The sequence below is a fragment of the Dama dama genome, chromosome 19, assembly GCF_033118175.1.
Source record: "Dama dama isolate Ldn47 chromosome 19, ASM3311817v1, whole genome shotgun sequence".
Classification (NCBI taxonomy): Eukaryota; Metazoa; Chordata; class Mammalia; order Artiodactyla; family Cervidae; genus Dama; species Dama dama.
The window spans coordinates 54,732,279-54,754,852 of record NC_083699.1 but is presented as its reverse complement, the minus strand read 5'-3'; the positions used below and the strand labels follow the sequence as shown (position 1 = coordinate 54,754,852).

The window sequence follows — 22,574 nt, the reverse complement described above, 5'->3', positions numbered from 1 at the left end:
TCCTAAAAATTACCAATTTAATACACCAAAAATCACTGTATACTTTAAACAAGTGAAAAATATGGTATGCTAATTATATCTCAATAAAGCTATTTTTTTTAAACTGGCAAAAGACTTGAACAGACAGTTCACAAAAGAAGATACCTAAATGGCCTGTAAGAAGGGGAAAAGGTGAGCAACCTCATTAGTAATCAACCAAGTACAAAATACCTGCAAACTAGGCACACACAGTGTGATACCTTTATTTGCCCATCAGAAGGACTAAAGTAAAACAAGTTGACAGTACTTGATATTCACCAGGATGTAGAGAAAATGGATAAACTGCTAGGAGGGTGTAAAGATCAGCACAGTCACTTTGGGAAAATGACAGTATCTACTAAGGCTGAATACGTGCAATTTGTTTCTTAGGTGTATTCCTAACTCTGATTATGTGTCCAAAGACACATACAAGAATGCTCACAGCAGTGCTGTTCATTGTCAAAACTAGAAACCACCCAAATGTCTATGAGCAGTAGGATGGATAAATCCATATAGTGGTATATTCACACACTAAAGTGCTATACTGTAACAGAAGTGAAGAAATTACAGCTACATGTGGCAGTGTGGATAAATCACATAATCAGTGGTAAATTTTCAAAGCCAGACACAAAGGAATATATACTGAATAAGAATTATTCTACTTATATAAATTTAAAAACAGACTAATTTCTGGTATTAGAAGTCAAAAAGTGGTTACCTTTGTCAGTCTCCAAAAGTAATAGAAATAAAAGCAAAAATAAACAAATGGGACCTAATCAAATTTATAAGCTTCTGTACAACAAAGGAAACCACTAACAACAACAAAAAGACAACCTACAAACTGGGAGAAAACACCTGCAAATGATGTGCCTAAGAAGTGCTTAATTTCCAAAATATACAAACAGCCCATACAATCTGGTAACAAATAAAAACAAACAATTCAATCAAAAAATGGGCAGAAGACCTCAATAGACATTTTTCCAAAGAAGCTATACTGATGGCCAATAGACACATGAAAAGATGCTCATCATTGCTAATTATTAGAGAAATGCAAATCAACACTACAATGAGGTATCACCTCACACCAATCAGAACAGCCATCATTATAAAGTCTACAAATAATAAATGCTGGAGAAGGTATGGAAAAAAGGAAACCGTCCTACACTGTTGGTGAGAATGTAAACTGGTGCAACCATTATGGAAAACAGTGTGGAGATGCTTCAAAAAACTAAAAACAGAGTTGCCCTATGACCTAGCAATCCCACTCCTGAGCATATTCCCAGACAAAATTATAATTTGGGAAGATACACGCAACCCTATGTTCAAAGTAGCACTATTCACAATAGCCAAGACATGAAAAAACCTAAATGCCCATCAACAGATAAACAGGTAAAGAAGATGAGGTATATACAATGGAGTATTAGTCACAGAAAAGAATGAAATCATGCCATTTGTAGCAACATGGATGGATCCAGAGGTTATCATACTAAGCAAAGTCAGAGAAAGACAAACACCATATGACATCACTTATGTGTAAAATCTAAAATATGACACAAATGAACATATCTATAAAAAATAAACAGACTCACAGACATAAAGAATAGATTTGTGGTTACCAACAGGGAGGACAGATGGAGATGGAAGGATCAAGAGTTTGGAATTCACAGATGCAAACTATCTAATATAGGATGGATAAATAATAAGGCCCTATTGTATAGCACAGGGAAGTACAGTCAGTATCCTGTGATAAACCATAATGGAAAAGAATAATAAAAAGAATATACATGTATAACTCAATCACTTTGCTGTAGGCAGAAATTAACACAACATTGTAAACCAGCTATACTTTCAATAAATTTTTTAAAAAGTGGTTACCTTGGGGGAGCAGGGAATGGCAGAATGATTGAGAGGGTCTCTGGGGGCTATTGGATGTGGGCAATGCACTGCCTTTGGATCTAGATGATGGTTACCTAAGTATGATATGACTTATTCACTAAGTATAATATGATACCTAAGTATGATATGATACCTAAGTATGATATGATACCTAAGTATGATATGATACCTAAGTATGACATAACTAATATCCACTAAGTACTACTCAATGTTACTACACTATTTTGTGTATATTATGGTTTAACAAATTTTAGTCCTGGTCACTACGCTCTTTTCTAATAAATACAGCAACTTCAAAATATAATCCCCAAAATGATTATGTATGTCATTCCTCAGTGAACTGAACAAAGTACGAATTTTAGAAAGGCAGCAGGAACATGTTAGAAGAAAGTGGGAAGCTACTGTAAACTTAGCTCACATAAAGGAAAAGGCTGAATGACTATATTAAAGATTTTCAGAGTATGCAGTTGTTATTGCTATTGAAGGAAGGGAGGGATATAATGAAAACAGTGTTTGACAGGAAAGCAACCTGGCACAGAATAAAGGATGGATCAAAGAGAAGAAAGGCGAAATAAAGAACCACTAGAAAAGTGTCAGAATAATGTAAACTTAAGGATATAATTTAATGAAGGTAGTGAGAAAAGAAAGGAGAGCAAGAAATTAAGAACACTAAGAAGAAACGGTTTAGATTTGGTGGTTCTCAGATGTGAAAAAAATAATTATTATTATTATTTTGCCTAGGCACAGGCCATGGGATTATACACTTGCCCAGTGTGATGCTGCCAGTGTCCAAAGTCCAGACAATATCAGAAGCTTGGGCAACATACAAAATCAGTCTGCCTGAGATCTAAACATAAATGTGTGTGTGTGTGTGTGTGTGTCTGTGTGTGTGTGTGCAAACTGCAACATGTAAAATTAGATAACTGTGTGTATGTTTCTATATTAGCAAGTATATATAAAGTAAAAGGGCAAGTACAGGTTTTGTGAAGTTTAACCTGGATGTGGAAAAGCTGAAGAAGAAATTTACTCACTGCCCCTGAGTGAGTAACTACACCACGGGGAGTGGGGGAACAGATCCGTTACCCTCTGACTCAAGTCAAAGACAAAGCTGGCAGGCCGACTTCCACTTTGTCAAGAGAATCTTAGATGAGAATTCAAGAGGAAGTGCTCAAGATTGAAAATTATTTCCGTGCTCATGGTCAACATCATCAGTTTATAGAAAACTCGTTAGACACTGACAGAGTAAGCAGATTTGATTTATTTCAATACAGGCAGATGGCTTGGTCGTGGAAATTGTGAAGAGATTTGCTGAGCGGCTTCGTCAGATCAAGGACATTATGGAATTAAAGGGCTCTAAGAGGCCTCAGTGGTCCAGTTCCCCGTGGCTCACAACGTTACACTTTCTTACTAATGAGAAAGACAACTCAACCACATGAATCCAAAGTAACTAGGAAGGGAGGAGGGAAGAGCACAATTTATTTGTCCAAAGAAGTGCAAATGTTAACATGGAAACTGGAGATATCAAAGGGCAATTGAAACATGCTTTGCTCTGAGGACAATGAAATCACAAATTAGCAAGAATTCAAAGTCACCTTTTCAGAAAGTATTTTTATGAAAACGAATCATGTTTGTTTCTAAAACTATTTTGGAGGACAAACCTTAAGAATCTTCTCTACTAGTGTGTTTTAGTTTCAGAAAACAATTTAATCTGAAAACAAATCATACCAAGAAAACACAGTAGGCAATGAGTTTACAAAATCTTAGAATTATTTTGGAAGTTCTGTCAATGTGACCAACTGTCCATTTGGGAGACCACCTGGTTTTGTATACAAACATCCTCTTTCATGAAAATTCACAAAGAACAGCTGGGAAACACTATCAATGACATAAGTCAGAGTTAAGACGTGTCCAACCACACCCCTCCAAAGCTTTCATCACTACCTCCTTGACTAAAACTCATTGTTTTTTAAAAGCTCACAGGCTTTTCACTTTTAATCAATAGCAGCACTACAAAAATGTCTATATACATCATGTAACCCAGTCCAGATACATTTTAGACACTGGTGGCTCAGTGACAGAGAATTCACACGACAACACAAGAGATGTGGGTTCAATCCCTGAGTCAGGAAGACCCCTGGAGAAGGAAATGACAAACCACTCCAGTATTCTTGCCTGGGGAATCCCATGGACAGCGGAGCCTGGTGGGCCACAGTCCATGAGGTCACAAAGCATTGGACACAACTCAGCAACTAAATAACCACAAATGCCTGGCTTAGACCAAGAGCAGTCATTATGTGATAAAAGCAGAGAAAGGTCCTAAAAATCAAGTTAAAGGACCAGGATACAGTGATTACGGTAAAACGTTTTTTCATAAGTCTGTTCGCAACTAACCCTCTCCTGGCACATACAATACCTATCTATGCTACAAAGGATTTAAGAAAATAAAGATGTATGTACATAGCCTGAGCTAAAGTGAACAGAAGCTAATTTTAAAATGTAATTCTTTATATTTGAAACCACTTTTTATAATCTTTCTACAACAGATGAAGATGGTTTTATTTCCTAGAATAGGTATCACCAAAAAGTCTTATTAAATTGATAGGGGGAGAGGGCAAGGTAAGTCAAATAACTATTTTAGGAAAAGCTTTATAAATATGTTAACACCAGTCATATGCTTTCTCCAGCTTATCTTACTGCCGATATTCTCAATACTTGAAAGCCAAGTTAAAGAACGATGAAGACACAGAGCTGGAAAAGAAGAGATCACCTAACCACCTAATCCCTCATTTTGCAAAAGCAAGCAGGCCTGGAGAGCTAGCAGTTTGATGGGTCCCAGGTCACACCTCCACTGATAACCCTGGTTAGGACTCTTGCTTCCTGACTCAAACTGGAGCTTAGCAATTCTTATTACTAACTGCCACTAACCAAGCATTTTCATTTCCTACTTGCCAGGCACTGTGCTACACAGTTTAGAGATGTGTCATTTCACTTAATTGAGTACTTCTCAACACACTGAGAAGGTTATTTCCACTTTACAAGATAATCAAGCCCAAGCTCAGGACATCAATAACATTCCCAAAGTCACAGAACAAATAAATGACAAGTCAAGAATTCAAATCTGAGCTGACTCTACAAACCCATAAACTTTTACATGATGCTATTTTATGTGATGCTAAACGTGTACAACCAAAAAATTTCACTTTGGGCAACCCAGACGATAAAAATTTCAACACAAATTTATAGGTTATATGTCCAAAGATGTCTGCTACATAGTTAATATAAAAAATGAGAAACATAAATATCCAATAATGGAGAAACAGTTAAATAAATTATACATGCTGTGAAATACCAAATGATCACTAAGGATAATGTAATAGATGTGGTAAGATACCCATATTAAATTGTTATGGTTTAAAAATAAGTTACAGAAGAGTATTTATGGCATTATTAAAAAAAAATACATACACATGCAGGCTTTGTTTGTGGTTCAAGAAAGGGCTGGAACAATGCACAGTAAAAGCAGAGAATTCAGTGGGTGGAGGTGGGTTTGAGTCAATTCTTAAACATTTCTGCAATGTTTGAATTTTTACAGCTAAGATATGCTACTTTTATAATTTAAAAAATTATACAAAAATAAAGAATTTTTACACTATAGTATTTGTTTTTTAAAATGCATACATACTCCATTTAATGCCATCCCCCATAACATAGAATAATTGTGCAGCTATTTGTGCCTAAAACCTTTTACAAAAAAAAAAAAGACTAACATCTCATTACACTATACCAGCATTTCAAGACTAGTCAATAGACCCATGGGGGTCTCCAAGATCCTGTCAGAAGGTCCAAGAGGTAAAAGCTTTTTTCTTAATACTGGTAAAGTATTATCTGCCTTCTTGCCCGAGTTGACATTTGCACTTATGGTGCAGAAGCAGTGGTGGGTGAAACTGTTGGCACCTTGGCATAAGTCAAGGCGCTGTCACGAAACCGTGGGAGAAGGCTGCAGTCGTCACCATCACGCACTCACAGTTAAAAAAGGAAATCCAGTTTTTTTAAATGTCTTTGTGAAGCAACAACAGCAGTTTCATTGCATCCTGACCTTTTCTAGTATTCTGTGTGACAGAATGGGCAGCATGAAATAGGAATCCCATATGCAGCTATAGAGTCAAGTAGGGTCCTAAGGAGAAGCGCTGGGCCAGCAGTTAGAGCTCAAGGCTCACTCAACCATCCCCTTTCCCCTGAATTAGCCCTTGTACTTGAAAGAACAACTCACAGACTAATCAGTCAGACTTAGGAAGCTGGATGACATTTTCTCAAAACCGAACAAAGCAAGACTCTCATTTTGAGGGAAGCAACCAACAACTATCTGTTGCCAGTGATAAAGCTGGAATAAATATTAAAATTTTGGAAAGCTTGTATCTGCCACTGTGAACTTTAACAGTTTCCCAACACTAAAAGGCTGTGCTGATGAGGTCAATGGCGGTATTAAATGTGATTATATTTTTATGTTTTATAAAATGCAATACATGTCAACATCTGCAAGATCTGCATCAGTGAACCAACATTTTTCAAACAATCAATGAATAATGTTACAAAAAAAAAAAACACATGAGTATAAGATCCATTTAAAGTGTAATGTTTAAAATCTATTAAAGTGAACTTTAATATAACGGAGTAAAATACGTTTACTGATATGGTTTCAGAATCTTCACTGCAGCCAGTCTTTAAGATGTATGTGTGCTCAGTTGCTAAGTCGTTTCTGACTCTTTGCGACCCCATGGACTGTAGCCCATCAGGCTTCTCTGTCCGTGGAATTTTCCAGGCAAGAATACTGGAGTGGGTTGCCATTTCCTCTTCCAGGAGATCTTCTCGACTCAGGGATGAAACCCTGTCTCTTGTGTCTCCTGCATTGGCATGTGGGTTCTTTACCAGTGAGCCACCTGGGAAGCCCAATCTTTTAGATCCTACCACTTAAAGTGTTTTGGTGGAATATCAAAGAATAAATAAAATTATCTGAAAATGTTATCAACATACTCCTTCCTTTTCCAAATACATACTTGTAAGAGGCCAGATATTCTTCATGTCGTTCAACCAAACCAAAACATCATAATAAATTGAATACAAAAGCAGATAGGAGAATCTAGCTGTCTTCCAGAGAGCCTGACATTTAAGAGATTTCTAAAAATGTAAAACAAGCCACTCTTCTTGCTAATATTTTTTGGCTTGAGAAAAACCCATATGTGTCACAGAAATGTATTATGTCAACATATAATGAATATATTACTGTTATTTTTTAATTGATTAATACATATTTTTTAATTTTCTCACTTTTGGCTTCTAATATAGTAAATTTGTGGGCTTCCCGGGTGGTGCTAGTGGTAAATAAGCCTGCCAATGCAGGAGACACAAGAGATGTGTCTTCCCTGGGTTGGGAAGATCCCCTGAGTAGGAAATGGCAACCCACTCCAGTATTCTTGCCTGGAAAATTCCATGGACAGAGGAGCCTGGCGGCCTACAGTCCATGGGGTCACAAAGAGACAGACACCTCTGAGCAACTAGGCACAGCACATGGTAAATATCGACAGACATAACCCACATAAACAAAGCACTCCTGGCCCTTAATAGTCTTTAAGGTCCCAATAATCCTTAACACCAAAAAGTCTGAGAATCTTTGTAGTGTACTGTTAACATATTTTTCATGTGTTCTTCATACTGTCTTAAGTCTTGGCCAACAAGTACAAGTACAGCAATCTGTATTTACACACGGACAATACACATAAATTAACTGTACTACAAACTTTCTTAACCAATGAAAACATCAAACGCTAACCAGCCTGATTTGAATATGTTCTGCAACGAGTGATGTTCACTACACTTCAGCCTTTTCATTTGCCACAAATTTTGTGTTCTGGCAAATGATCTTGACCAACGATGACTGACAGAAGTTGTGTAGCTGACAGTGATGTGCCTGGTCCAAAGAAACAAAGATTAGTATAATGATACTTAAAACTGTTGATACTTAAATTTAAATGATGATAACATCAAGGCATTTGCAAGCACATTGCAGAGGATGCAGTTATGATTAGAAAACAACTTTGGACATTTTGAGAGATATAAACATCACTGCAGACTGAAAGGATGGTCCCTAAAGGAATGAATCACAGCAGGAAGAAACTGTGGCTTAAAGTACATAGACTTCAGGAGAAGGAAAGGGAATGAGAGGGGAGGACAACTAGCAAGCCCCACCAGGAGGAGGTTATAATGCCTCCCACGTGAGGCTGACTGAGCTAATGCTCCGAATTCCTAAAAAAACTTTTCTAGTACTGGATGCACATGGGAAAGGGGAGAGAGGGCTTAGACCATGCCATGTGCGTGCTCATTGCTCAGTCATGTCTGACTCTTTGAGACCCCCATGGACTGTAGCCCACCATGCTCCCCTGTCCATAGGATTTTCCAGGCAAAAATACTTAAGTGGGTTGCCATTTCCTCCTCCAGGGAATCCTCCCCGCCAAAGGATCAAACACACCTCTCCCAAGTTGGCAGCCAGATTCTTTACCACTGCGCCACCTGGGAAGCTTAGCCCATATGAGATGTTAATTAATTATCTCCATTCTTGGGAGATTAGTTCCAACATACAGGCCTTCAGGACTAAGAACACCAGCTATATGAATGGGAAACTTCGAGGTTCTAAACGGATTCCCAAAAGTCCAACATCACTCTTCAGTACATGGAGCAAAATGTTTAGAAATTCTTTAGGGGAAAAAAAATTCTTGAGATAGACAACTTCAAAGTTTTAGGATTAAAGAGAAGCTAAGAAGCAATTTTAAAAGGTATATAAATACAGCATTTCTATATAAACTTGTAAAGTCACAGAATTTGAAAAGACTGTGAAAATAGAACTCTTTCACCTCTATTTCACAAAACACACAGCAAGCTTTAAGGATCAGCTGAAGCTGACAATCAAACCAAATCCCTGAGGAAAATTTTAAAGAAATTATTTTTCTTTAACAGAAAAAAAAGCATGTTTTTCAGGCAATCCAAGCACAGGGAAGTACCATCTGCTTTAGTAACCACTCATTCATTCAGTCACAATTATTTACTGAGCACTTACTCTATGCCAGGCATGGTACTGTCTTTTAGGGAAAATGTATATACACACATATACACGCACACACAATTATATGAAAAAGTTAACCTCATGGAACAAGGGGAAACTATAGAACCAGGTCCACAATCTCATACACACCCACCAATTCTAGCTTCTAAGGTGATTTCTGGGTCTGCCTGGTTGGCTACAGGGGTTTTATTTGTTGATATCAATCCTGGAATAGGCAAAAGAGAATAACTGGAAGTAACTACAACATCCAGTAGCTAGATATATTTACTTAAGAAGAATCTGATGCTACTAACAGAACATAACATTCTCCAAAATGGAAGGAGAAGATGGGAAGGAAAGAGAGAAAAGAAACAACATTAATGAGAAAACAAATGTGAATATGTCTTAAGCTTCCACTGATGTGATCTTCAATAGACTTTGGTGAAATTTTAAGTTTCTTTTCATTTAAAAAACTTCGGATTAACGAATCTTCTAATAAATCACAGCAAGATCCTCAATGATCCACTTCCTAGAGTAACGGAAATAACAAAAATAAACAAATGAGACTTAATTAAACTTAAAAGCTTTTGCACAATGAAGAAAACTATAGGCAAGGCGAAAAGACAACCCTCAGAATGGAAGAAAATAATAGCAAATGAAAGAACTGTCAAAATTAATCTCCAAAATATACAAGCAGCTCATGCAGCTCAATACCAGAAAAATAAACGACCCAATCAAAAAGTGGGCAGAAGACCTAAACAGACATTTCTCCAATAAAGACCTATAGATGGCTAATAAACACATGAAAAGATGCTCAACATTGTTCATTATTAGAGAAATGCAAATCAAAACAACAATCAGGTATCATCTCATTCAGAATGGCCATCATCAAAAAGTCTACAAACAATAAACATTGGAGAGGGTGTGGAAAAAAAGAAACCCTCTTATACTGTTGGTAGGAATGCAAACTGGTACAACCACTATGGAGAACAGTAGGGAGATTCCTTTAAAAACTAGGAATAAAACTACCATACAGCCCAACAACCCCATACTGGGCATACACGCTAAGGAAACCATAATTGAAAAAGACACATGTACCCCAATGTTCACTGCAGCACTGTTTATAATAGCTAGGACATGGAAGTAACCTAGATGTCCAATAGCAGATGAATGGATAAGAAAGTTGTGGTACATATACACAACAGAATATTACTCACCTATAAAAAGGAAAGCATTTGAGTCAGTTCTAATGAGGTGGATGAATCTAGACCCTCTCATACAGAGTGAAGTAAGTCAGAAAGAGAAAGACAAATATCGTATAATAAGGCATATATATGGAATTGAGAAAGATAATACCAATGATCCTCTATGAAGGGCAGCAAAGGAGACAGACAGAAGAGAACAGACTTTATGTCTTTCAGTGGGAGAAGGAGAGGGTGGGATGATTTGAGAAGACAGCACTGAAACATATACATTACCATAGGTGAAACAGATAGCCACTGCGAGTCTGATGTATGACCCTGGGAACCCAAAGCAGGTGCTCTGTAACAACCTGGAGGGATGGGGCGGGGAGGGAAGTGGGAGGGGGATTCAGGAGAGAGAGGACACGTGTACACCTAGGGCCGATTCATGCTGATGTACGGCAGAGGCCATCACAATACTGTAAAGTAACTACCCGCTAATTAAAATAAAAAACTAAATTAAAAAAAAAAAAAGAATGGCCCAGAAGTGGCGCCATTACATTAGAGTTACATTCACAATGTCAGATTGCATTATTACATAGTTGTGATCCACCATGAAAAAAACTTTGAATTTCCCACAAACCTACTTTAACCATCATCCCAACTCTAAACCCTGACCCACTATCTTCCTTCCCCACCCCCACCACTATCTTTCTTAGCCACTAACGTTAACCTAGTGAAGGACAGGGAAGCCTAGCATGCTGCAGTCCACGGGGTCGCAAAGAGTCAGACATGACTTAGCTACTGGAAAACAACAACAACGTTAACCTAATTCTCTGAAGATTCTCCCAAAGAACTTTCTGTGATACAAGAGTTTCCTGAACTCAGCACTTCTGAGACCTCAACTTCCTCACGGGCAATGCTCTTCTAATTAAGTGTGCATCTAATCTGTCAGTTTGTTACCTCTCTTAAGATGAAAATGCTAAATGAAGAGAAACCAGTAAGTAGACTACTTCTAAAAATGTTTTATTGAATAGACTTCTTGTTCACACTGGTAAATTGCATTAGTTTAATCTTGTTCTACAAAAATAAAAAATTAATGATATTTATGAAAATATGATCTCCCTATAACACATCAATGAGGCAGAACCACACCATACAGCATTCTACATAGTACCTAATAATGATAACAATGAACTGATATCAGATCAATGACTGAGTCTATGATTTATGAAATTAGGAAACAGATTTTTCTTTCTTTGACTTCACATTTCTGCAATTTTAAAACCATCACAGATGCAAATTACTACTACAGTCCTTGTTACGTGATAGGAAACCAGGCACAGAGGAAATCAATTACCCCAACAGTAATGGGAAGAAATCCTTCCAGTTTAGTAAGATCAGCTTAACTAATAAGTAAACTAATTAACTTTCCACTTTTAAGACCAAAATAAACTCAAATCGGATGGTATGTTGAATACCACCCAAGAACTGACAACCTCTCTTAAACTAGCTTCTCTCCAAGTACAATTAAGGGAGGATTTCAGAGCCTCCAGATGTTCTGAAGCTGCTCTCAAAACACAGAGTTAGATGTGTAAGTGCCAGAGAGTCCTCATCGAACAAAGGAGGAGGAAACTGAGGGGACCGTGTTCACCTGAGGTCATCAGGCTACCAGAAAGTCAGCAATCCTTCCTCAAACTGCCTAAAATATAAACTGATACACAGGTGTAGATAACAGATCAGAATCCCTTTTCTAAATAACCCAGTTACAGGTGAGAATTTTAGGGGAACGCCACAATTTTCCCAATTTTCACTTCCAGAAGGGTGTTCTGTGTAACAGAGCAACTAAAGAACCTTGTGCACCAGCAACCGCCTGGTGTAACACTAAATCACATGGCTTAAGCATGAAGATTCAGACGAGGCTTTGCATTATAAATGCTTCCACTGTCCAAGTGTGAAAACACATTTGAAAATGTGCCACATATTGTTACGGGGGGTGGGGGGCAGTCTTTACCCACTGCATCACTACCTTGGGTCTGACAACAGTTCTAAGCATCACATTTTTGAAGCACTTGCTGATTTAATATGTAAACTGCTTCCTGAGGAGTCCATGTTGAATACTGAACTTAATTTCTCTAAAATTTTCACCCAGTGGCTGTCACCTTTCATGTAGGTCAAACTACAAATTTTTACTAAAAAGTGAATCCTTCCAAAAAGTTCCATAATTAAAGTTAAAGCTAAGCAATGGAAGTTCACAGTAAATGTTTCATAATGCTAACACTCAGGCTCATAATTCTTCTCATTTTCATTTCATGTTGTCCTTTACATATTTTCTCCAGATTCTGGAAGGTTACCTGCTATTTTAAGGAACCACAAGTAATACAAAAAACACTTTATGTACCACAGCTTCCTTATCCATTCGTCTGCTGATGTGCATCCAGGTTGCTTCCATGTCCTGGCTATTATAAACAGTGCTGTGATGAACATTGGGGTACACGTGTCTCTTTCGGATCTGGTTTCCTCGGTGTGTATGCCCAGAAGTGGTATTGCTGGGTCATATGGCAGTTCTATTTCCAGTTTTTTAAGAAATCTCCACACTGTTCTCCATAGTGGCTGTACTCGTTTGCATTCCCACCAACAGTGTAAGAGGGTTCCCTTTTCTCCACACCCTCTCCAGCATTTATTGCTTGTAGACTTTTGGATAGCAGCCATCCTGACTGGCGTGTAATGGTACCTCACTGTGGTTTTGATTTGCATTTCTCTGATAATGAATGATGTTGAGCATCTTTTCATGTGTTTGTTAGCCATCTGTATGTCTTCTTTGGAATATTACTCAGCCATTAAAAAGAATTCATTTGAATCAGTTCTAATGAGATGGATGAAACTGGAGCCCATTATACAGAGTGAAGTAAGCCAGAAAGATAAAGAACACTACAGCATACTAACACATATATATGGAATTTAGAAAGATGGTAATGATAACCCTATATGCAAAACAGAAAAAGAGACACAGATGTACAGAACAGACTTTTGGACTCTGTGGGAGAAGGCGAGGGTGGGATGTTTCGAGAAAACAGCATCAAAACATGTATATTATCTATGGTGAAACAGATCACCAGCCCAGGTTGGATGCATGAGACAAGTGCTCGGGCCTGGTGCACTGGGAAGACCCAGAGGGATCGGGTAGAGAGGGAGGTGGGAGGGGGGATCGGGATGGGGAATACATGTAAATCCATGGCTGATTCATGTCAATGTATGACAAAAACCACTACAATATTGTAAAGTAATTAGCCTCCAACTAATAAAAATAAATGAAAAAAAAAAAACCACTTTAGATATACCTAACCCACTGGTACTCCTTTCCTAATTTGGAAACAGTCTGCTGTTCCATGTCCAGTTCTAACTGCTGCTTCTTGACCTGCATACAGATTTCTCAGGAGGCAGGTCAGGTGGTCTGATTCCAAACTGGGAAAGGAGTACGTCAAGGTTGTATATTGTCTCCCTGCTAATTTAACTTATATGAAGAGTACATGAGAAATGCTGGACTGGATGAAGCACAAGCTGGAATCAAGAAAGCCAGGAGAAATATCAATAACCTCAGATACGCAGATGACACCACACTTAACAGCAGAAAGAGAAGAACTAAAAAGCCTCTTGATGAAAGTGAAAGAGGAGTGTGAAAAAGTTGTCTTAAAACTCAACATTCGAAAACTAAGATCATGGCATCTGGTCCCATCAGTTCAGTTCAGTCGCTCAGTCGTGTCCGACTCCTTGTGACCTCATGGGCCGCAGCACGCCAGGCCTCCCTGTCCATCACCAACTCCTGGAGTCTACCCAAACTCATGTCCATTGAGTCGGGGATGCCATCCAACCATCTCATCCTCTGTCGTACCCTTCTCCTCCTGCCCTCAATCTCTCCCAGCATCAGGGTCTTTTCAAATAAGTCAGCTCTTCGCATCAGGTGGCCAAAGTATTAGAGTTTCAGCTTCAACATCCGTCCTTCCAATGAACATTCAGGACTCATTTAGGATGGACTGGTTGGATCTCCTTGCAGTCCAAGGGACTCTCGAGAGTCTTCCCCAACACCACAGTTCAAAAGCATAAATTCTTCAGCGCTCAGCTTTCTTTACAGTCCAACTCTCACATCCATATGACTACTTGAAAAACCATAGCCTTGATGGTCGCATCACTTCATGGCAAACAGATAGGGAAACAGTGGAAACAGTGACTGACTTTATGTTGGGGGGCTCCTAAATCACTGCAGCCATGAAATTAAAAGACGCTTGTTCCCTGGAAGAAAAGTTATGACCAGCCTAGACAGCAGATTAAAAAGCAGAGACATTATTTTGCCAACAAAGGTCCATTTAGTCAAAGCTATGGTTTTTCCAGTAGTCATGTATGGATGTGAGAGCTGGTCTATAAAGACAGCTGAGTCCCGAAGAATTGATGCTTTTGAACTGTGGAGCTGGAGAAGACTCTTGAGAGTCCCTTGGACTCCAAGGAGATCCAACCAGACCATCCTAAAGGAGATCAGTCCTAAATATTCATTTGAAGGACTGATGCTGAAGCTGAAACTCCAATACTTTGGCCACCTGATGAGAAGAGCTGACTTAGCTGAAAAGCCCCTGATACTGCGAAAGATTGAGGGCAGGAGGAGAAGGGGATGACAGAGGATGGGATGGCTGGAGGGCATCCGGGAGTTGGTGATAGACAGGGAGGTCTGGTGTGCTGCAGTCCATGGAGTCGCAAAGAGTCGGACATGACTGAGCAACTGAACTGAACTAAACCCACTGGTAGAACATAACAGAAGTCAACTTTTCAATTTAAATTGCCTTTGAAGTTACTCCACAGAGAATGAAATAAAAAAAAAAAAACAGAAATTTCTTGACAATCATTTTCTTTCAAAACTGTAAAAGACTATTTCTACCTTTATTCTCCCATTGTAGTGGCCACTGCCATCATGGTTATTTATCTGGCATCCATTTCCCTTTTGCCCTTCTGTAATGGGGCCGACTTTGTTGCACCTGAAATCCACCTTTCCCCCTCCTTCCACACTGTAAATTCTAGGAATGGGCCCTAGTTCATCCATGCCAACACTGCCATTGCCTGGCTCAAGAATTTAATATGCAGTCAGGACCTGGTACTCTCCTGGAGACTGTTATGCTGGGCACTCAGCAGCTGTTCATCCTCATCCCCTCCCCCTCTTAAGCAAACAGTATCAGTGTCTTGTCCATGGCCCACTGAATAAAACCTAAACTCAGCAGTCAACATTCTCTATCATCCTTTTACTATCTTTTTAGCCCATCCTGCTTTGCATACATATCTCCTGCACCAGCAGCTATAGCCTGGCCTTTCCAGAATATGCCCAGGCACTTTCTACTTCATATCCTACAGCCAGGCTGTTCCTTTGGCTTAGAAAACCAAACACTCCCATCTCAGCCAATTCAAACCCTACTCAAAGTCCAGATCAAAAGTAAACTTTTCCATGAAGTCTCCCTTGATATCGCCACCACCAACAAATGGCACTCATATATTCCTGGTATCATAACTCACTTGTGCATGCTTGCAGCTTGTCTGAAAACTGCAAACTCCTTACAGGAGGTGGACAAGGTATTTTTTACAGAAGGTGGAGAAACTCGTGCATCTTTGTCTCCCAACACCATCCTGCCCCACCCAAGTGCCCAGAGTGGAGGCTCAGTAAACACTCGTTGAACAAATGAACACAGTTTTTTGAGGCACACAAATACCTCTACAAAATAGATTATCACAAAGGCTGAAATGTCCTTGGAAGTCTTTAAAAACATCCCAGTATGTTTAGGAATAGATCTGCTGAAGGAAAAAAAACACATCAGATGACCTTGTAAGGCTGATTCTGCAAATTTCACCAACTCTTTTAAAAAGTACTGCCTAGAGGGATTGGGTAGAGAGGGAGGTGGGAGGGGGGATGGGGAATACATGTAAATCCATGGCTGATTCATGTCAATGTATGACAAAACCCACTACAATATTGTAAAGTAATTAGCCTCCAACTAATAAAAATAAATGAAAAAATAAATAAATAAAATTTTAAAAAAGTGCTGCCTAATAATTCAAAACCCAACCATACACAAACGCTATTTACAACAAGAGGTGGCATTTATTGTAATAGATGAAGGCTGACAACGTATTTTTTACCAAAAAAGTCAGCTGTTCTTACAGTAATATTTAAAACAGTTTCAGTTATGTCCGAGGGATTATTTAAAAGTTCGCTTACTCTATCTCATTTCACGCTTAAAGAAAGTAGGACAAAGGAAAATATTGGCACTCTCAAAGTAGTGACCAGACAAAGTTAATTGGGAAGTACATGTTTATATAAAGCACATACAAATGTCACTTTGTACATCATCACCAAATATATACCTACTGAGGTCCTGAAAAGTTATCTGTAATTTTGAACATTTCCTTCTCTCGCTCCTATGGAAAAGATATGCAGTTTTGTATTTCTCCCTGCCCTTAAACTGAATCTGTACAAATTTAAGTCGGCTAAAATTAAGTTACTTCAAGATCTATGGGTACATTAACAGTTCAAATAAGGTTATAAAATTATGGGAAACATACCAGTATCTTCAAAAAGAAACAGTATTAACCACAAAACTCCATAAACCAGTTATCCTGCTTTTTAAATAAAAGCCTTCAGAATAAATCTCAGTAAATCTCAACAATGAATTAAACGGAACAGAAAACTTGATTCCACAGGACAGGAAACACACACACACACAAACAGTCACTTGTATAAAATGAAAACAGGGTCTCAACACGACAGCTAGTCATAGAACGTAAAATTTAAGAAGATTAAGTAGAAATCAAAATTTAAATGGATATTTTTAGAAGACAGTTAACAAGAAAATTAAACATGTTTATTTTTTTTGTTCTAATATGGCTATGTTCTATATATTTTTGTAAATCGACTTAAATTCCTTGGGGAAGAAGCTCGACCATTAAAAAATAAATTGTTTTCAAATCTAGTGTACGTACTGTAGAGTTTTTTGTGTGTGTGTTTTTTAATAAAGATCACATTTTCAGTCATAACCTGCACATGCTCTTTAAAGATTTGGTGAAAACTGCAACTTAAAGTGTTCCAATTATTTTAAAAACATTTCCAATGTTCCTGCAGCCGCCTGGTAACGGAAACGATTCTAAAACCCGTTTCTCCCTGGACCCAGAAAGTAAGGGAGTTCGTCATCTAGAGGGGGCAAAGAGCGCGCTCACGGTCGGAGTCCCGTCAGGACCAGCGGTAACCGGGCGGGGGGCGCAGTCACCTCTCGGATCGTAACACCTGAGCCTGAGCCGCGCGGGGGCCTCGCCGACAGTCACGAATATGGCCCCCGAGAAAGTTGGGTTCCCAAGACCCGCCCCGGCGAGACAGCCTTCCCCGGCCCGCCGGCCCCGCCTGGCCCCACCAGGAGGGGCGAGGATGGGAGGGCCACTCACCGTGCAGAGAGAAGAGCAGCAAAGGCGCCAGAGGGGAGCCGCGACAAGTCATCCCGGGGCCGCGGGGAGCGCGCCCGCCGCCCGCCCGGCTCCTCGTCGCGGCAGCCGAGGCGCGGGCCGGGCTCTCGGCGCTCTTGGGGCAGCCCGGAGCTCCCAGACCAGCCTCCTGGCCGCAGTCCGCCCGGCGGGGCTGGGCCGGTGAGATCTGCAGACCAGGCAAGCGCGGCTCCCGCGCCGCCCGGCTTCACAGAGGCTGAGCTGCGCGCAGGTGCGTCCCGGGCTCGCCGGCCTCGCCCCGCGGCGCCACGGCCACCTCGCACTGCCCCAGGACCCGCCGGCCCCTCGCGCCGCCCGGGGACAGCCACTCCCCCCAACTCTCGCCCGGCTACTCGGGCGGCAGCCCGGCTGCGGCTCGGCTCCGCGCCGCCCACTCGCCCCTCTCGGTCTCCCGGGCAACCGCGGCTCCAGCGCGACGCCTGGCGGCCCACCCGCGGGGCGGGCGCGGCGCGCAGCTGGCGCGGCTGTGGCCACCTGTGCGCTGAAACGCCCGCTCCCCGCACGCCTCCGCGAGCGCCGGGGACCGAAGGCGGGCGTCCTCCTCGCAGGCAGCCGGCCCCTCTCCTGCCCGGATCCACTCCCCGGACCCATGGTGACAGTCCTGAGCCCCAGAGACCTCCACGAGGCACTTCACCACCGCCTGCGTCCCAACCTCCAAGATTATTTTCACATTTGTTTCGCCCTTTCTCTTTCTCCCAGTCCTTTCTTTTGTAGCCTAAATAGTCCAAAAAAACCTGACCCTGGCAAAGTTAAGAGTTGATGAAGTTTGTCCTATATCTTTTATTTTTCTAACTACCCCTTTTTTTCCCTTCAAAGGAGCATAGGGGCTGTACCATGGAAGACTTAGGTCAACTTAACAGTATTTAAAAATTTTGTTTTAAACCTTTTTGCTTTCTTAAACTAATTTCATGTATTTGTTGAGTAGTAAAACTAGAAAAATTTATTTTCATGTTAACTAGAGATGTTTTTGTTGTGGTAGTTGATCACTTTGGTTGGGTTTCTATTTTTTTGTTTATTGTTTTGGTTGGGTGGGAAGAGAGACCTTCATGGCATCTGAAATTATTTTACTTAAATATCTACCTGTATCTTTCCTTATAAAACCTTATCTTCATTTCTCTAACAATGAGGTTGCTGCTAAGCCCATAGTCCCATTCTACTTCAGTCTCTCACCCAAGCCTTCTAGATTTGAGTACATACATAACGCCCTCTGTAATGTAAGACTGTCCTGGCTAATTTCTTCAGCAGCATAGATTAGAATTCTTGGAGCCATTCAGAAATTCTGAGCCCCCATCTGGCAGATACAGTCCTCCCAGGGCAACTCAGAAACGAAAATAGAAAGCACAGAAGAAAGACAAAAAGAAAAAAAAAATGCCTATACATTTGGACAAAGATTGGGAGGCATACATAAAAATTAGTATCAAGATGGTGGAATTAGGGATGCATTTTTTCTCTTCTGAAAATGTTACTATTACAATTTCAAGTTTAAAAAAGAACCACATTAAGAAATACCAATCACTTTTAACAAGAATACCCTGAAAAGATACAATTTGTTTATGAATTTTAAATGCCTCAATTTTGCTAACTATTTCCAGCTTGCTAGAATCCATGACTAGATCTCTAATGGCAAGAAATGAATGATATGACAGTGTAGAATTTTTTATATTAACAGAAATCTAACATTTTAAATATTTCATCACTTGCTTCATTCTTTTAAACTCCAGAGTAAGGACTAGATTTCTTTTTAATCCGTCCAGTTCAGTTCCTGACTTTGTCTTGTACTTATTCCTACATTCTAACCCAGCCCCAAGTAGGGTATAAGAGTCAGTAATATTGACAAAAACCACTACAATATTGTAAAGTAATTAGCCTCCAGCTAATAAAAATAAATGGGAAAAAAAAAAGAGTCAGTAATATAAGGAGAAGAGCAAGGTGTTACTTGGGGCAGAACTTTGCTTCACTATAATCCTATATTTAAATACAGAGATAAACTACTTATTCTATAATTAAATAATCTAGTAATTGAGGCTGAAAAGCCTTGAAAAGCAAGTTACCTGATATGATACACTTTTTTAGCAATTCAGTTCAGTAAATATTTACTGAGCACACTGTGTAAGGCATTGGGTTGAAGGCTGAACACAAAATATATGACCCTTACCCTTACATGGCTTCCAGTTGCACCTGGGATACATCTACAGTGTCATGAATCAGCACAGGAAGAGAACTGTCCTGCCTCTTTGTCACCGTAGCGTACTTCTGCCTTCCCAAACAGGAGCTACTGTGTTACTGAGAGCAGAGAGAGCTCACAGTTCCGTGGAACAGTCCTTCTAATTGAAAAAGAAGCATGGCTTCTGAAGGGAGACTGGGACCGATCAGATTTCAGGAGGCAATCTGGCTGCCCAGAAGCATGGGGGCAGATGGTAGATGGTGGACTCAAAGGAAGCAGATCAGAGTACTGGAAACTCCAAGTGCTGCACACAGAGGCGTTCAAAAGGACACTCTCACAGGAAACAAAGGAAAAAAATGTGCTTTTAATTCACAGAGCTTATTCTCCTGGCATGTGCTCTGAGTAAATTTTTTATTAGTAATGAGTTTTACCAACTCTTTTATTCTAGTCTGCCTTATAACCACAGTAGGATTTCTTTAAATCTCTTAATTATTCTGAGTGCTAAAGCAACAGACAGCATCTTTCATTTGTATAATACTTTATAAATTTCAAAGTGCTTACACATATATTGTCTGATTTAATCTTCATGGCAACCCCAGGGAGTATATAAGGCAAGTAGTATCACCCCTTCTTCACTCAACTAAGACACTAAGTCTCCAAAAGATCAATGAACACCAATGGGCAGAGCCAGAACCAACCCAAAAGTTTTCAACCACACCACAGAGTCTTTCTTTAATCTCTTTATAGACCAACATCTAAAAAATTCTATATCCACCATAATGTCTTAAAGCTATTTTTCTTAAAGCTTAATGCTGCTGTTGCCTCCCCAACATTCACCCCACTACCACCACCCCCCACCAGCACAGGAATAGCTGTAAAATTTGAATAAGACAAGCACCGCCCTCACCTCTGGAACTCAGATAGGGTTCTATCTGACCAAGGAAGAAATGCAGAGAGAAGCAACTGGGGCAAGGGACTATGTTATAGTGAATATTAATCTTGGATCAAAACCACTGATGACCTAGTCTTCCCTGGTGGTCTTTTTACAGTGGTTGGGACTTCGCCTTCAAATGCAGGGAGGGTAGGTTCAATCCCTGGTTGGGGAGCTAAGATGCCACGTGCCTCATGACCAAAAGACCAAAACATAAAACAACAGAAGCAATGTTGTAACAAATTCAATAAAGACTTTAAAAATGGTCCACATTAAAAAAAAAAACTTAAAAAAAAAAAAAAAACACTGATGACCTTCAAATATAGTCAACCTGTCAATATTTAAATAGGAGTTATCCAAATTCAAATTTTAGTCCTACACCAGTTTTTCTCCTCCACCCATCAAAATTCGAGACCATCTCTTTCCACAGTCAGTTACTCTGCATTCAAGAAGAGAAAATTAAATTTATGATTAGTTTAGGAGAAACATAATTAGAAAAGAAAAACTGTGGAGGGAATGAAAAGGCTTTACAAAGCTAAATATAAATTATTTTAATTAGCTATTTTAAATTATTAATACCACCTATTCCTCTTCATTCATGTATGTAATTAAAGGTTAATTTATGTTTTGAGAATGTCTATGGAATGTTTTATAAGAATATCATTCATAAAGTTAGAAAATTTCTTTTTGATCCTTGTTTGAGCCCGTAACTCATTCTGTAACTATTTTAACCTCACTGCTTATAACCATATATAGTCTAGAGCAGAGCCTGGTCCTTTTTTTTTCCAATTTTTATTGGAGTGTAGTTTATTTACAGTGTTGTATTAGTTTCTGCTATACAACAAAGTGAATCAGTTATACATGTAGATATATAGATGTATATCTCCACTCTTTTTTAGATTCTTTTCCCATATAGGCAATTAGAGTGCTGAGTGGAGTTCCCTGTGCTATACAGCAGGTCCTTACTTGTTCCTATTTTAAATACGGTACTGTGTATATGTCATTCCCAATCTCCCGGTTCATCCCCCCTCCCTACTTTCTCCCTGGCAACCATAAGTTTGTTCTACGTCTGTGACTCTATTTCTGTTTTGTAAATAAGTGCATTTGTACATTTTTTTTAGAGTTCACATATAAGTGAAGCACTTCTTTGGTAGCTCAGCTGGTAAAGAGTCCGCCTGCAATTCGGGAGACCCTGGTTCGATTCCTGGGTTGGGAAGACCCCCCTAGAGAAGGGATACACTACCCACTCCAGTATTCTGGCCAGGAGAATTCCATGGACAAAGGAGCCTGGCAGGCTACAGACCATGGGGTCGAAAAGAGTTGGTCACAACTGAGCAACTTTCACTTTCCCTATAAGTAATATCGTATAATATTTGTCTTTCTCTGATTTCCTTCCCTCAGTAGATAATCTCTAGGTCCGTCCATGTTGCTGCAAATGGCACTGTTTAGTTCTTTTCTTATGAGCCTGATCCTTTTAAAAGTAAAGTTTAAGAGGAATTCTTTCCCATTCCCCTTTGTGAAGAGGCAGTAAAGTCTCTGAAATAATAATAAAGAAGTAGAGAAGATAATAGTGGAATCATTAGAGTAAAACAACAAGCAAACTAATAAGTGTCTACTGTATGTTAAGACATAAATAGATCATTTATTATTTTAAAACATCCTCCTCAAATTTTGGATCAATTTATAACCTAGATAAACAGGTTAGTCTTTCTTATATCTGTTTTTGCCTATGCCTCTGTTAATGCTTGCTAAACAAGACTTACA

At 39.6% G+C, this 22,574-nt stretch overlaps 1 protein-coding gene across 2 annotated transcripts in view; it reads right to left on the bottom strand.

Annotated features, from left to right (window-relative positions):
- The window catches only part of IGSF11 (immunoglobulin superfamily member 11), a 130,307-nt gene extending 112,550 nt beyond the window's left edge, over positions 1-17,757 (bottom strand). For both annotated transcript variants that reach the window (XM_061167947.1, XM_061167948.1), the window contains exon 1: positions 17,659-17,757. In XM_061167947.1, the coding sequence (XP_061023930.1) occupies positions 17,659-17,710 (52 nt within the window). In that variant the 5' untranslated portion in view covers positions 17,711-17,757. The remainder of the gene's footprint in view (positions 1-17,658) is intronic.
- Positions 17,758-22,574: the final 4,817 nt, after the last annotated feature.